Source organism: Sturnus vulgaris, chromosome 5 (assembly GCF_052056855.1).
Source record: "Sturnus vulgaris isolate bStuVul1 chromosome 5, bStuVul1.hap1, whole genome shotgun sequence".
In the NCBI taxonomy this organism is placed as follows: Eukaryota; Metazoa; Chordata; class Aves; order Passeriformes; family Sturnidae; genus Sturnus; species Sturnus vulgaris.
Genome location: NC_142247.1, coordinates 4,273,315 through 4,289,606, shown reverse-complemented (window position 1 = coordinate 4,289,606; position 16,292 = coordinate 4,273,315). Strand labels below are relative to the sequence as shown.

General features: G+C 38.2%; 1 protein-coding gene across 10 annotated transcripts in view; it reads left to right on the top strand.

The window, feature by feature from the left end:
* Positions 1-16,292, top strand: part of ERC1 (ELKS/RAB6-interacting/CAST family member 1) — a 275,197-nt gene that overhangs the window by 108,015 nt on the left and 150,890 nt on the right. For all 10 annotated transcript variants that reach the window (XM_088164633.1, XM_014869999.2, XM_088164632.1 and 7 more), the window contains one exon: positions 5,507-5,700. In XM_088164633.1, the coding sequence (XP_088020759.1) occupies positions 5,507-5,700 (194 nt within the window). The remainder of the gene's footprint in view (positions 1-5,506; positions 5,701-16,292) is intronic.

Sequence of the window (16,292 nt, the reverse complement as noted above, 5' to 3'; positions counted from 1 at the left end):
GGTACAGGAGGCTTTGTGGAGGCCAGGTTGGGTGGGGTTTTGAGCAACCTGGTCTGGTGGAAGTTGTCCCTGCCCACAGCAGGGAGGCTGAAACGAGATGAGCTTTGAGGACCCTTCCAACCCAAACCATCTTATGAGTCTCTGGTGGCTTTTAATGTTCCATCCTGTGATGTTCTCAGCATCATCTCATGCAGGGGAAAGTTGGAGAGGTTTTCTCCCTGATATTCTTATACCTAAATAAAAAGATAAACTTACCTACTCTATGCCTCCCAGAAAAACTTGTGAAGATAACACTCATTTTGAAAAATTAAGTATTCAGCATTTAGGAAATGGCTAATGTCACAGTGTGTGGTCTTTCCCTCTTTTTTCCTTCTGAGGTAATTTGTATAGCATTTCATCACTGAATTACTGTCTGCTAAGGGTCTTGCTATTTTCAATATTGCATGACAGATGCTCCAAGAGTGAGCCAGCTATATATGAGAGATGATAATCATCTAGAGAAATAAGATGATAAAATACTTTTTAATTGTAGGAAAGCATTGAGTGAATAAGGCAGGATATATTTGCATTTTGCTTTTTTGCCTGCACAACAGGTATAATAATGCATCCTCATTTCCCACTGGTGGTATTAAGAAGTAGTTAGTTGTGATTATCGTGACAGAAAGAAAATTGGGGAATTATTTCTTTTACTGTCAGGTTGCAGTTCAGAATAAGCAACGTATAGAGCCATACTTTGAATATCCAAGAACTGGTGCTAAATGTCTGTTCAGTACTGGAGTCCTGTTTCTATAAAACTGTGGTAGCCTGTGGTCAGGTGAGTCAGGGCCACATCAGAGGATGCAGGTGGGGGGATTAAAATACACTCACAAAGAGAGATGTCCTGTTCCCTCCTGACTTTGCACACTTTGTGTTGGGGTGAATCCAAAGAGGGCCAGTTGTTACTGTTTAATGACATCCATGGGAACTTGTATCTCACTGAAGAGATCACTTGTTTAAGTAATGGAAATTGCCTCTCTTGAGGTGTCTTCCTATCTTTATGTTTCTTCATAAAGAAAAAAAAAATTTTATGAATCGATGCCAACTGAACACTTGATTATTCAGTGTCAAAATTTTGAAGTTCCATTACCAAAGACTAACCATGTAGAGCTGGTTAAAAGATAGCAAATAACTCTCTGTGACAGACTCAAGTTAACAGTACATCGTATATCAGAGAACTTCCTGAGCCTTTTACTTCCATTAGAGCCTTTAACAAAAGCTTTTTTACAGTTTGGGGTGTGTAGAGCCTTGGAACTAAAGGAGGAGAAAGTCTGGTTGTTTTTTAAATTTACAATTTTGTTAAAACTAATAAAGGCACGATAGAAGACAGCACAAATGTTTTATCAGTTGAGTTTCTGCCTTAGTGGTAGGAAAAGTAGAGGAAGTGGGTAAAGTGTTTGTCTTTTGCAGTAAATAATCATAATATATTTTTGTATTTGTGTGTGCATTTACTATTTTTAGGGGACATGAGGCGCCCTTGGAGGTAGGAGGGCAGATTAAAATGGGATTTCAGGTTCTTGGGAACTTTTACTTCATGGCCAAAAGTTCTTGGCAACATTTCTATGTGAAATGTTAAACTGAATTTACTGTTTTAATTCCTAGGTAAAAGTAGAAAGTGTTTGCTGTGAATTATTTGCTGTTTGATTTAGTTAATATTTTAGGAGTATTGATTTGGAGTCTTGGTCATAATGTTTGGAATTTTTATTTACGTTTTAGAACCTTTAAATTAGATCTGTGCTATTGTTTTGTTCCCTGTCTCTGGCGCACTTTAAGCTGTGTAAGATTATCTTACCTCTTAAAAAAGAGGGTTTTGGCACGAGAAATATCAACTTAGAAAATTCTTTTTAATGTGTTTTGTCTTCCACTCCTCTCCATCTGTAAATATTGGTTATTTCTATGAAACATTGGTCATCTTTGTTTTAGTTGTAGAAGTTGGCTTTGTCAGCTGATTTTCTGTGGAAGCAATAGAAGTTAGAGTATATTTATTTCTTTGAGGAACAATCACTCTTTCTTATGTTCTGTAGGTACCTGAAGCAGTCACCCCATCACTTACCACATTCCAGATGGGAAATGATGGCTAAGAGCAGGAAAGCAGAAAGCTGTTAAACCACCTCTTAGTTTATAGTCCCTCTTAAGAACTGGGAGAGCATATCCAGAGTAGTAAACTTAAACTATTTTCAGTCCTGTACCACTTAGAATTTGAAACTGAATTCACACTGGCAAAGATTAATAGTGATCAGATGAGCTTTGCTAATAAAAACAGAGTTTAAGAGGGTGCTGCTTTCCAGCTAAAATGTGACTGTTTCTTATGTAGGTCAGTGCAGGATGAATTGCACGAGTTTGGCTGTGCTCTTAAATGCACCTGTTTGATTCCACACAGGAACACAGAGGGGTAATGACAGGGTCAGGAGTAACAATTAAAGGGTTTAAATAACCTCTACATCAGGTAAACTCAGTGACCTGTGGAGATGAGAAACTGCAGTGCTCCCTTCACCCTCAGTAAGCTGCTTTTCAAATTTATTTAATTTTTATCATACTTCTTTTATACATGATCACATTTGTTTGTAACTGTATTAAATGGCAGCAGATTTACAAGTACTGTGTCGGGCAGAGATGAGAGTCAAACTTAGGGAGATTCACTTCTTATAGTCTCTTAATACAGGAGAAACTCTTGGTGTATGTGTCATTTTATATGATGATTCTGCTTCAAAAACAAAATTTCTACTTCGGAGTTCTTGCACACTTTTGATGGGCGGGGCAAGTTGTATGTGGGTTTTTTTACTGTGAATATAGGAATTCATTATTGGTGTTTAGCTTTTTGGTTAAAGGAAAAAAACCGAGATGAATTATTTTGCACAGTGTTGCATTGGGAAGGTAGCCAGTTTCATCTGTTCCAGATCTTGATGTGAGTTTGTGGGAAACCTCTAAATGCATTGGTTTTCTCTCTTATACAATAAATGAATCCAGTAGGATTTTAGATATGGTCATGAAACACGTATTTTGTACAAAACCCACAAAATGGACCAAAGTCACTCAGTCAGTAACTCACAGTGCAGGAAGTGGTCTCCAGTTTACAGCATATCACATAACGTTCTCTTTGTGTTAGGTGAAAGTATCCATACTTATGTGCATTATATACAAATAACATGTGTTACGTGTCTTAACTAATAATTTATGTCCTGTAAATAGCCCTTTGGTTCTATAAGAACCAGACACACTGACTTGTTGGCTAATTCTCTAGAAAAGAAAATTTATTTCCTCTTCTCGGTAGTGTCTCTTGGGTTGTTGTGGAGATGCTTTTATTAGCAGAGTAAAATAAATCAGGACTGTTCTGACAGTCAAATTGCATTAGGTCTCATAACTTCTTTTGAATTAGTGAGTTTAATAAGCCAGGCTGACAGCCTAACTTTGCTTTCTTTTAAAAGAAGTTTTGTGATTATCTGATCATGTATTTTGGATGACTTTAAAGAGCCTGGAGGAGTATTTGTTAAAACAAACAATTTCAGATGTTGGAAACATACCTAAATCCAGTACAGAAGAACTCAGGCTCTGCCTGGTGAAAACCAGACTTAACTCTATATTTAGTGTCTCTTAGGGGAATATAGGTGCCCCCAAAACAGTATTCCCAATTCCCTGTATTTGGGAAGGAAGGATTGGAGGGGTTTTTTAAAATTTAAGGTGTAGTTGAAAAGGAAATGAAATCAAGTATTTCAGATTTCCCACAGGCTGGAAATTCCAAAAAAGCATTTCAGAAACACCCACCAAGGCCGTTTGAAAAGCCAAGTGTGTCCCCTGGTGCTCGCAGCTGTTCGTGGAGCTGACACACTTGTCAGTCTCACTGCTGCCATTCCTCCTGGAGTCTGCATCCTTTTGGCAGGGCATTAATTACACTTCCACTTGCTGTGGAGAGCCCTTTCCAAGGGTGTGTAATTTGAAGTGCTTATGGGGCAGTAAGGAATCTGGAAGCAGTGACAGCCCTAACTCCAAAAGGCTTCCCAAAGCCTTCAGGCTCACAGGGATGCGCTTGTGGCCAGGTCTCAGCCAGAAGCCCAGACACAGGGTTTTCATTCTTAGGGTTCAGTGACACAGGAGTATCAGGGTTTGACTGGAAAGTCACTCACAAGAAGGGAGCCTCTTAAGTGTTCCTAAATGCATGACCTCAGGAGAGGGTTTTGCTCTTCCATGATTTTTGGTTATTGGGTGCTCTTGCTGACATCTGCCTGGGAGACCTGGTGAGTGCCAGGCATCTTGTGTTAGGATAGAATACTGTCCTGGTAATCAGCTTTCTGGAATTCTTGTTTTTTAAAATAAGAAAGCCACAACAGCTTTGTTTTGACCCTCAGACAAGAACTCCAGGGCTGAGGCTCTGGAACATGAACCTTTCCTTTGTTTGGGAAATCCAGATCCATCCCAAGGTCAGTCCCATTAAGGACAGGCATCAAGATGTTCCACAGTCCCAGAATATTCTGCTCCACAAGTTTCCTGGATTCTACTAGAATGTGGCCTTGACTTTAAAGAAGCTAATTAAAAACTATACACTTCAAGGCAAAAATGTTAGGGTCAATTAATGGATATTTTCCTCCAGTCTTATTTTACTGAATAACTAAACAGATTTAGCCAAATGTAATTTTGCTGTTTGGTTCTTTGGAAGCAGCAGCTTTCTGCCCTGAGTTTTTTACTGCTGCAGTTCTCTCCAATTACCTTTAAAAGCAACAGAGTCCTATACTATCAGATCTAGACTGAGTGTGCTTTGGAGCAGAACATTGGCAGCTTGTAAAACAACTTTCCACAGCTGCACACAGAGTGGAGAAAAGTCTGTAGTCTTATTTTCTGTTGTTGGTTTGTTTTGAGAAGATCAAGGCCTTGTGTTTTGCAGGCAATAGCTCCATCAAACTTGCTATTCCCTGAAGCAATTCTGAGCAATTTTGAAATAGCTTTAATTGATATTAAATTGCAGTTCAAGATCCAAGAGCAGAGGGGCAGGGTGAGAGAAAAAGGATAGTCCTTAGTCTGCTGGTTTAACTTCCAGCATGGGTACTGCATACTTCCTGTCTCTTACATGCTTGGCATCTATTGGATTAGGTTTACTAATAAATTACTGATTTTTATAACAAACTAAGCCATAAAAAAAACTCCCCAAACAATCTGTTCATTGGGATCATGTCATCCTCAGTCTGGACGTACTTTTTGTCCGAATAGCCTGATTTTGAAAAATGTATTTCCTAGATAACCAAGCAAAGATAATTTCAGTAGGTAGCCATACTCATGCTGGTTTGTGTGGCTCACAGAACTAGCACAGGCCTTTGCACCATTTGTGCAAAGGTCTGACACTTTGCATATTGATGTAGTTATTGAAGGCTATTAACCTGTGATTTCTTTTTCTAGAATATATAGGTTAAAAATGCCTTAAATAACTGAACCTATATTCATGTGAATGAAGTGTTTTTTTTCTTGAATCTTTTTCTGCCAGGCTCATGAGGCAACCCTGGAGGCGAGGGCCAGTCCCGAGCTGAGTGACCGCATGCAGCAGCTGGAAAGGGAGGTGACACGGTACCGGGAGGAGTCTGGCAAGGCTCAGGCTGAGGTGGATCGGCTCCTGGAGATCCTGAAAGAGATGGAGAATGAGAAGAATGACAAGGATAAGAAGATAGCAGAACTGGAAAGGTGAGAATGGTGTGAAGTTAGAAAAGGAGCCCAAAGAGCTGACTAATGCTAGAGATAAGTTGTTTTTCTTGTCCTAAAAACCTATTTTGGGAAAGTGTTTAGAGTTTTTCTGTCTTTGGTCCTTTATTGTGCTACACTCTTATAAAAAGGGTGTCTTACCATGTGCTTTTTCTTACCTGGCTACTGAAAAATAGGACTGATGTAGGTAGAACTAGAAGGGTAGATAGAGCTGTAAGGGAATGGAGAGGGTAGGAAAAGCTGCTGACATTTTGGTGTGTTTATAAAACAGTTCTTTGTTTTGATACAGTAAATACCTTAGGAATGGCCCTCACAAAAACAAATAAGAAAACTGAGTCTTCAGAGCTTGTGATACTGTTTACTCAGATTGTTCTGACAGGCCTCATAACTCGGTACTGGTAGGGACACAGGTAAACTTTGTCCCAGGTGATCTGATGAGCAGATTTGCTTTTGTACAAGCAAAACCTGCTTCAGCACTTTACAACATTTTCCATCTTTCTCTTGGAGCCAGGAGGCTCAAGACTATAATGTCCCAATAAAAAAACTATGATTTATTATGATTTAATGGCATTTGTATCACAGCTATAGGTAGTAGATCTTGGGAAATACCTGAATTAGATTCTGTGTTCTGTCATTTTCTCACCTTGCAGTGGGCCAAGAGCAGATTTCTGGGCAGTAATACCTCTTTGGGGTTTTTTGTTTACTTTATCATTCCCAATGAAAAATCACGAACTTGGAGCGGCAAAATGGAAATTTGATTATTTCCATTTGCCTTGTGCCAGAATAGTCTTTCTAATTTCTGTCTTTTCACTATTTAACTACTCTACAATTTAGTGTCAGGAAGATTAGGGCAACTAAGTGGAGACCATTAAAAGTTCTGCAATCAGTGGTTATTTTTCATGGCTTGCTGATTGTCAAATTGTGAACCCCTCTGAATGATTTGAGAAACTCTTTTCTAAGGAGTCCATTCTCTTTTCTTTGAAATGTACAGAGCTCTGGAACAGTTCAGCTTGCCAGCTGGGTTTCTTCTCCCTTTGTGACTGTAAGCAACATCCTGTTAGTTTTCTTTAAGTTGTTTTATTTAAAAAATTCTTCATGCCTTTGGCATAAGCACGAACACCCAGAAGTGAGGATATATTCTTCTAAAATGTCTTTCCATTTTTCCTAAGTGATGCATTGTTCAGCTCACTGGTACATAATGCAATCAGCAGAACATTCAGGCAATAGGCTGGTATTGTTGAATGAGTATAGACATGAAAAAGCTGCAAATTATTTGTCTCTGTGATTTTTTTCAGTCCTATTGGGGCCCCCATCTCAGGTGTGACATTCCCTGTGTCATCTTCTTTAGAGCAGGCAAGTTGCCCAGGGAGCAGGTACAGGCAGCAAGCTTCTATCAGAAATAAGATGGGGGAAGAAACATATTCATGTGCCTTAATTATTATTATTTTTTTGTGTGAAGTAACTACTGTTTAGGAAAAGAAAGTCAGAAATATGCATCATTCCTCAGCCTGATTCCTAGAGGAGATTAAAATGGCAGGAGGAGAATTTCCTTACATACACTTTTAATGCAAGCTGATTTTTTTATTACATTAACATTCAGAAATGATTCATGATTTGACTTGAAGCATCAAAAATTGAATCAAGTGTCCTATAAACAAAAAAATTTATATTTCACAAAGGAAAAATAACAAAAGAAATTAGGATGAGTCTCCTCCTTTATAGATAGAAGCATTTACACCATCTTCAAAGAGTTAGAAGGCATGCTTTTCTTGGAAAAGATGCACTTCTAGACATCTGGAAAGCAGTTACTGTTTTTCCTATTACATGGTAGTTTCTTGATGTTTCAGTCACAGACTAAAATCTTACTATGAAAGCATAAAACCCCCAAATAACTAGATACCATTCCATAACAGTTCAGTAAATACTTTGACTATTTAGTTTTATCCATTCCTTCTTACCTTCTGATCTTCAGTCTTGCAAAAAATTGAGCGGTCCTCTTCTTTTTTTAACTTATCTTTTCTACTAGTACTGAGATAAGATAGAATATTTTTTCTCTTATTTCTAGTAATGGGAATAGGTATTTCAACTATGTAAAAGAAAAAACTGCTTTTGTTATCATGTGACTTCCAGCAGCTGCATAAATCAAGGGGAGGAGAAAAATCTAAGAATATTCACGTTCTATAACCACTCTAAGTGGAAATAGAAAAAGTCTTCATGAGCTAAAGATCTAATCTGGATGCTGTTAATGTGCTGAATGAGCCACAACATTGATTAGTATCAACACCTGAAATGATTTTTCAGGTGAAACTGCAATATAAACACAGCACTGGAGAAAGAGATAGAAACTTCCAGATACTTTATGGTGAGGTTTTGACTGGTAATTTCTCTTTTTCTGAATAATTGTTGGAATTTCTATTTGACCTCAGTCGTTTTCAGCTGCTCCCCCAAACAAGTATTCCCTGAAAGCTGCTTTCTTCTTATGAGTTTTTGCACAAAGCAGAGATTTTATCATGCCTATTTCATGTATAGGTTGGTCCTGTTTTTATCAAAAATGTTTGTTTATAAAATATTCTGTCATGGCTGAACCTATATATCCAGTCATGTTTTAGAGCTAGAAGAGTCTTGGTTTCCAGGAGAAAAAAAAAATAGATAATTTTGCCTTTTAAAAGTCTTTCCTAAACTGTGGTCCATGCAGAGCGAGCTAGAAATTATCTTGACTTCTAATGCTTTTACAGCTGATCAAACTGTGTTGTTCAAAGAAGAGCCTTAGTGCAAGAAGAGCCTCAGTGCCTGCAGAAGCAGCTGTCAGCAAGCTGAGCAGCAAATACTGCTGTGCCTATCAGGAACAGTCAGTGTTCCATGTGCAACAAGATGAGAAGAAAAAAAGTCACATACAGAGAATAACTACTAAAAAAAAAAAAAGGAATTTTTCAAAAGAGAGTCTCTCTTCCCTGTAGCTTTCCCCTTTGCTAGTTCTATGTGACAGCTAGACCATATGCTGTCAGGGAGAGAGAAATGGCATCACAGTTTCATCCACAGAAGAGATGTGCTGCCTGTTAGGGAAGTATGCACAGAGAAAGAGAAAAGACAAGAGGGAAAGGAAGATGAAATTAAAAGCAGAAAACTGTTTTTTAACCTTTTCAGTGCAGGCAAAGCTGCCTTGTGCTTAAGTTAACATAAAGAGGGCAATGCTTCCACTCTTCAGTAGCTGTTGCAATTACTGAGTGGGAGATGTTGCTTTTCAAGCAGAAGATATTAAAACAAATACATTAAGTATGGTGCATGCTATGCAAAAGTTGAAACATACTCTAGAGTGAATGCAGGGTTGAAAGCACAAGTGCATTGGTATATATTCTCTGTGGGGAGGATTTTGCTTTTTCTTGTGGGAAGGTGGGCCCTAAGTCCACATTTCTTCTGTGGGTGAGCAGTAAGTTTTGTTTCTGTCCCCTGTTGCAGTGGTGTAGAGGGTTTTGTAGCTGTCTGGTTATTCACTTCCTTTGTAACTAACTGTTTGCTTTTTGTATTGCTATTCCATAACCTCCTGTCTCTCTGTAACTTCTCATTTTGTGTTCTGTTTCCTTCCTTGCTTTTCCCTCCCCCTTGTCCCATCCCACTCCCCCGAGTGGTGTTGTTTTGTTTTGTTTTGTTTTGTTTTGTTTGCCGGGGGATGTTTGTGACTGTGCCTTTCCTCAGAAAGCACGGCTCCCGCAAATTGCACCCTCCCTACCAGGTGTTGGTCCCCGCACCGCAACACGTAGGGGGGTTTGTGTGGGACTTCCTGGGAAAGTGAGTGTCCTCAAGGCTTCTGTTTTCTCCTCCGGGCTGGAATGTGGCCGCTGCTGCCCGGCTGCTGCAATGCTGCTGCTGCTGCAATGCTGCTGCTGCAATGCTGCTGCTTTCCCTTGCTCGACAGGACCTGCCTGTGTCGAGTACAAGCGCTGGTTCTGACCACAGTCCAAAGGAAGTTTGCTACTGTTTTCCCTGATTTAAACTCGACAGAAGCTGTTGCTTTTTAATTCTAATTCTCTTGCTGTATTTTACCTTTGGTTCTAATCTCTTGCTGCCAGTTCTGCCTGAACCAGCTAAAACTCAGTGTTCTTCAAGTGTTCTAAAATGTGTCACTGATAGAGGTCAGTATTGACTTGTTATTGAGTTTTATTGTGATCACTACCCTGTAATAAGAAAAAAAAGAAAAGCTAATGCTCCTTATGTGGGACATAGCCAGTACAGCTTTCAGAGTAGTTTATACACAGCTCTATTGGTGTGCACAATTTGTGCAAGTAAGAACTGGTTTTGTAGTTGAGAGGTGGCAGGAAGTGTGTCTGTATATGCTTCTTCAGAAGTGAGCACTGAGTGAATAGATATGGAAGTCCTGGTTCCAGTTGCAGGCTTAAAATTGATTTCCATTTGGCATTGTCACTCTATAAGATAGGTGGTTCTTCTAAGGACACAGGGCTTCTTTTTTTCCTGAAGGAAATTTTGCTTTGGGAACAAAGGAAGACAGCACTCAGCTGTGAAATACCAGCAGTCCTGTAAAGGACAGCTGGAATTAGTGGCTATTTTAAGAAAGAGGATTTGGAGAGTTTTCCTGAAAAGAATTTAAGGATGCCCTTTTCAAGAAGAAACCTTCCAACTTTTGATTTGTAGCAACCGAAAGGTGCACTCCTCATCTTAAATATTTCTTCTGAACAGTAAATAAAAGATTAAAAAATATTGGGGGATCTCAGAGGAGTGCTGAAAAATGTGGACAGTAGAATATAGTATCCTATTTTGTCTCTCTTTTAAGACAGATATGTTTGTGTAGTGTTCTGTGAAGGATAGATGGAGAGAGAAATTAGCTGTATTTTCCATCAACTTTACAGTTTCCTAGAATAGTGTAAAGGAAACTGTACTAGTAAATTATGCCCTAAGCTTAAGTCAACAGTTTGAAGCTGAAGTACTTTCAAACTGCTACTCCTATCTTGGAATAATTCTTTGGTTTTCAAGTTTGTTGTTTCTGTGAATTTTTAAATTGTTTTTTAGAGCATTCTTAAGCAAGAACCACATTCAGGCATATAAATAATTTAAAGTAAAAGATATGTTGTCAAATTAAAGAAAGGTGTTTATAAAGTCATAATCATCACCATTAAAATTAACTTTGAGGGATGGTATGGCTATAATTCTGTATTGTCTTAACTGATTATAGTCCTTAAAAAAAAATTGAATTCTGATTCAGGCTTTGTAAAACCTGAAACAATTAAATATTATTTTTAAATACTTAATTTTGGTGCCGGAAAACATAAAAGTAAATCGACTATATTTATCTTGGTTGTATGGTATTATTACAAGGTAGAATCTGTTGTGTTTTTCATCCACTTCTCTGACAAATCTATAGCTTAAGTGAATATTAAAATTCTAATAAAAGCTCACAACTTAGGATATTCCAAAATGAAGATTGCTTTATAATTTTAATTGATATCTTATGTGAAATAATACCATCTTTAGCCGTATATGATGAAATTTTTTCCATAAAAATGCTGCCTTTTGTGAAGGACACAGCTGAAATTCTCCACAAAAATCCCCAGTTAGGTTGAACCTGTCATGGGAAATAGCAGCACAACTTTTTAATATTTGGCAAGCAGCTGAGGACAGGGTTTTGTAATGGAAAGAAGTGGTCAGGCCCATGGTTAGCCCAGCTCCACCTCTGAGCACACAGATCTGTTGGATATTAAGATTCTCATAATTTTCAAGCTAAGAAAGGAAGAAGTAATTTCTTTCTTCTCAGTCTTGCTTTATCTTCATAAAAGATCAGCATCACACCTGAAGTCCCACATCAAGTTGCACAGGGGGAAAACAAAAAACATTTCATATCTACATAACTTCTTTAAACAGATAAGAATAAAAGATGCAGGCATATTTGTTTAAAGGTATTTAACTTCAGACATTTGAAAGTATGCTGATTTTCAGAAAGCAATTGTCTGCCCTCTGGAAGCCAATCTTTGTTAAAGTGCCTTAAGAGCAACACTCAGACTCACTAACCACTTTTGGAACCTACATCTAAAGAAAGAAAAGAGAGACAGATACACTGCCAGTAATTGCAAATCCATCTGGAGAGAGCACAGATAAAAGCCCCATCACAGTAATTTTATGGTGTGTCCTCAGTCCGTCCTCACCTTTTTCATATAATGGGATATCCTTCTTCAATTTGTTCTTTATTTAGCTGCCCTTTATTTCCCATTCTTCCCCTCTTCCTGTGTTTTGGGAGAAACTGAAACTTTGTGATGCTGCAGAAACAGCTGTTCTAAAATACAAGGTCAAAGAAGCCCAATTAGTCCAGCCCCTGACATGGTGAGAGGTCAGGGCTGAATGATCTCACTGTGTCATCCCCTCAGTGACCCCCTCAGCCTGGTGTCACATCCGTGCTCAGGCAGGCATGACTGACACTGAGCAGAGTGATTCGTGTCCATGGGGCTGAGTACAGAGCAGCCCCTTTGTTAAATTCAGCAGTGAGCTGTCTGAAAGCATGGTTTGTCTGCTAACCCAGGACTAAGGATCTAGCCTTGGATCCTCCAGGAAGGATCCTGCACTAGAGAAATACCAGGAATGAGAAGCAATGGTTGTGAACGTTTTTGAAGGCTTCTTTTCCTGCCAGATTTTCTGTAGTGCTGAAGTCCTGCTTGTTTTTATCATTAAATCAAGGTGGTTTTCAAGCACTCCCTCTCATGCCTATTATCTGTAATAAGAGTTGTCATCTGCCTTATATTGTAGCAATAATGGATTTTATTTAGCAGATACCTCCTAATCGAGCTGTTAGATCAGTAGAGTGTAAGGGCTGTGATATAATTAAAATAATTATAAACGTGAGGAGAAAGAGCATCACGTAAATAATGAGCCTAGTTTGCATATCAGTTTCACTGTTACCTGCCTTCACTACATCTCTTCAAAACCTGTTTGGTAGCTTTGTTTCAGTCAACATCTTTGAGCAATATGGGAATTTCCATACTCATAACTTAATGTGAAAGGAGTGAAAAAAACCCCCACCAAAGCTGTCTTTTATACAACTGATGTAGTAAAAATGAAAGTGTCAGATCCTGGCATTGTCTTGGAGTACAGAAAGAACAAAAGGAGTATGCAGTAATTGCCAGTAAGCCAGTGAAATAGTAATTTTAGTGCTCTATTGTGGCCATCTGTGGCTGGGTTTGTGCTCCTACATCCATGCATACACGTGTGCATGGATGCATACACAAACCTTCTGTCTCTGCCTTTCCATCTCTTCCCTATCCCTCTAAATACCAACCTAGAAAAAAGGAAAAGACCAGCCATCATTCTTTTTATCAAGAAAACGTGTCAAAAGAAGTAAACATAAATAGCCTCTCTGCTTTGACAAGCACAAGGAAGATCAAATGCCTATTGTTCCTTGTCAGAGTGCTTTGAAGGAATGACAGGGTAATAAATATACACAATCACTCACTGTCAAACAAGGGGAATTCAAAGGTTGACTGAAAATCATTACATAAACTACATCCTCAATACATCTGAGACAAACGTAGCAGGCACATTCCACTCCCTGTAATACACAAGCATGAGGAAAAAATTGTGGCAGGAATAACCAACAGCTTTTAAAATACAGATTTCTTAATGAAAATGCTTATTAAGCTTTTGCATCTCATTTTTTTGATCTTCATTCAGTGATCAGATTTAAGTCGGCTCTATCTTTAAAATTAATGAGATGGTATTTTAAGGAAAGTAGGTTTCTCTGAGCCTGCCAGTTGGCATTACAATTGTCTTGTCTCCCTGTGTGACTGTTGCATTGGAGCACACAGTTAATGGGGCTGGTCCTGTAAGGAATGCTGCAAGTGTGTGTTCTGCTCGAAGGGAAAGAGTGCAAACTGAAACTTGTGATTTTGCTCTGTAATGAGCATGTCTCAGTATGTCTCTGGTCCTGCTTGCTTGGGGCTGCTGCCTGGGGCAGATGCTTGCTGTGCTCCTCTGTTCAATTTCACTGATGTAGCCCATGAGCTGAGCCTTCACCTCCAGTCCATGGCAGATCTGCAGTTATTTCCCAATAGCTGGCAGTTTCAGGTGTCTGCCTTGGTTTTAGTTTGAGTGATAGCACTTATGGACTTTTCTTCTAATTTTAATGTGCTTTCAGACATAGTCCTTATTTTTGTTTGGATAAATATTATGGTTATTCTAAAAATCCACACTGCTTAAAAAGACTTTGTACTTCTGTAACAAAAACTTGGAAAAGGGGCTAGCCATTACACAAAATATATTTTTCTTTGGAAGAAAGAATTATTCCATAACAAAATGGAGATGTAGCAATAATCATTCTCTGTTTAAAACACGTGCAGCTGGTTAAATAATAATCTGTAGCACACAGAAAGTTGCAGGTGACCTCAGCATAGTACATACTGTTTTGCCTTCATACTGTGCCAACAAAAGATGCTACCTTTAATAGCAGTTGGAGGAACTGGATGGTTCATTTAAATTCTACTGTGCTGTTCTGAGTTGTAGCCTGTATGTTTTTCACTGTTAAACTGAAGAAACAATATCTCATCATTACAACACGACCAGGAATTGCAAAGGATCTCTGAAACACAAAATGAGAAGCCCTAAATTTTTCCCCTTACCGTATTTATTCCCATATTTAACCAGCTGTTTATTTTCACATTTTTGTTCTCTTGTTAAATTTGTTTGTAGTCTTGGATTTCAGTCAGAATTGTTACTTACACATTTTTCTGTTTGAATTAACCAAAGCTTTTGGAACATTCAAATTTCTTCAAAATCAAACGCTGAGATGTGGTATTTGGCATTTCACAAGTCTCATCTTTCCCCAAATCCCCAAATAATTCAGTCTTTACAACAGCTGTCCTTGAAGAGCTTGATTTGAAGAATGTTGGTTCAGAAGCCAAAGAAAAGTACCTTTGCACTAGTTAATCTGTTAGAGACCAACAACAGCTGCTTGTACAAATTCAGTACCCCACATGGTTGATAGTAAAATTGATGCAATAAATAAGGACTTCAAATTTCATTTACATGCCTCCACATACCAAGAGTAATAGAGAACATAGCAGTTAGCCTGTCCTATAGAAATATTTTTATCCAGCCCATACCCTGCCTTTTTAGAGTGAAGTTTTGCCATGGGAGAAGTACAAAAAATGTGAAAGCCAAATTGCTAATTTGGACAGAAGGACATTTCCTTTGTCTCTCTTGTAATGACTGAAAATCACCAAATTTAAAACCATATTGAAAAGATTGGTATTTATGGTTCCTTGTTGACTTACCTTGTTCTTATCAGTGAAATTGACAGTAGATGCCTATGAAAGATACTGGAGACATTTGGGAAAAAAAAAAAAAGCAATAATGAACCTATGGGACCTCATGTTATACAAGGGACTCCAGCATTTTGTCTTGGTCAGTTCTGCTGTTGAGCAATGTTGGAGAGAACTGTCAAAAAATACCTGTTTGGTCATTATTGTTTTTAGATTGCACCTTATACAGGAGAATTATATGGCAGGAAGAAGAGGCAGCTGCTTTTTTTGTTTCTCTTTGGAAGGGGTAACTTCAATATCAAAATTAAGAAATATGAGCTTTTAGCTTTAACAAGTCTTTAGGTCTTGAGGACTTTTCTCAGTGGTTGGGTTTTTTTTTTCTTTCTTTTTAGTCTATTTAGACAAGTTGGGATCATCTGCAGGAAAAGTGAAAAAAATTACATGTCTTGCTCATGGAGAGAAAATAAGCCCTTAGAAGATGTTGTAAAGGAAGATATTAGGTTTCATCTCAGATAGTTAAAGTCTGTATTTTCAAAATGTTCATCAGAATTCTGGAAGAAGGGTACTTGCTAATGATGTGATGTAAATCCAGAGTTTTCTTATAAGATGGCTTATTTTCTTTTTCCAATAACTGTTACATATTCGAGACTATGTTCTCTACAGAAAGTTGCCTCTAATTGAAATGGTGTAATCTAATCTAAAGGTCCTTTTTTCTCTTATTTCTTTTTCTTGGTGGTTTGGTTGTTTATTTTTTAAGATGTCTATAAAACATGCAGCTCTGTATTTGTGAATGATTGTGTGTCTGTGTGTCATTACCTGATTTTTATCTGCTTGTTTTGTCCTTTATTCTTGAACTGCTTTATCTCTGAACTCTGTTTTCACAAACTCTAACTCTTTCTCTTTCGCATCTCCTTCCTGGATTTGCTGCTCCCTTCAGCCTCACCTCAAGGTCAGTATCCACTTTTAAAAGGGTGTTTATAAGACTGTATTCAGCTAAAATTGAGATCTTACAGAAGATTGCACATCAAATTACATGATTACAAAATAAAAGATCAGAGATTTGGTTAAGTCTGTGTAGGAGGATGGGTTGAATAGGGTGCATGTTTAGCAGGAAAGAATTTATATCAAACCGTTGTAAATCAATGCTGTTGTGCACTGAGAAGAAGGGGGGAAAACTAACCAAAGAAATATTTAAGGGGAGAAAACTCCAGGAGTAGGAAGCTGAAGCAAGACAGTTTAAATATTGCTGGTTTTATCTGTTACTTTAAGAAGAGGGGAGATTGGCCTTTAGCCATGTTAGCCATACACATGCTGTGGAGT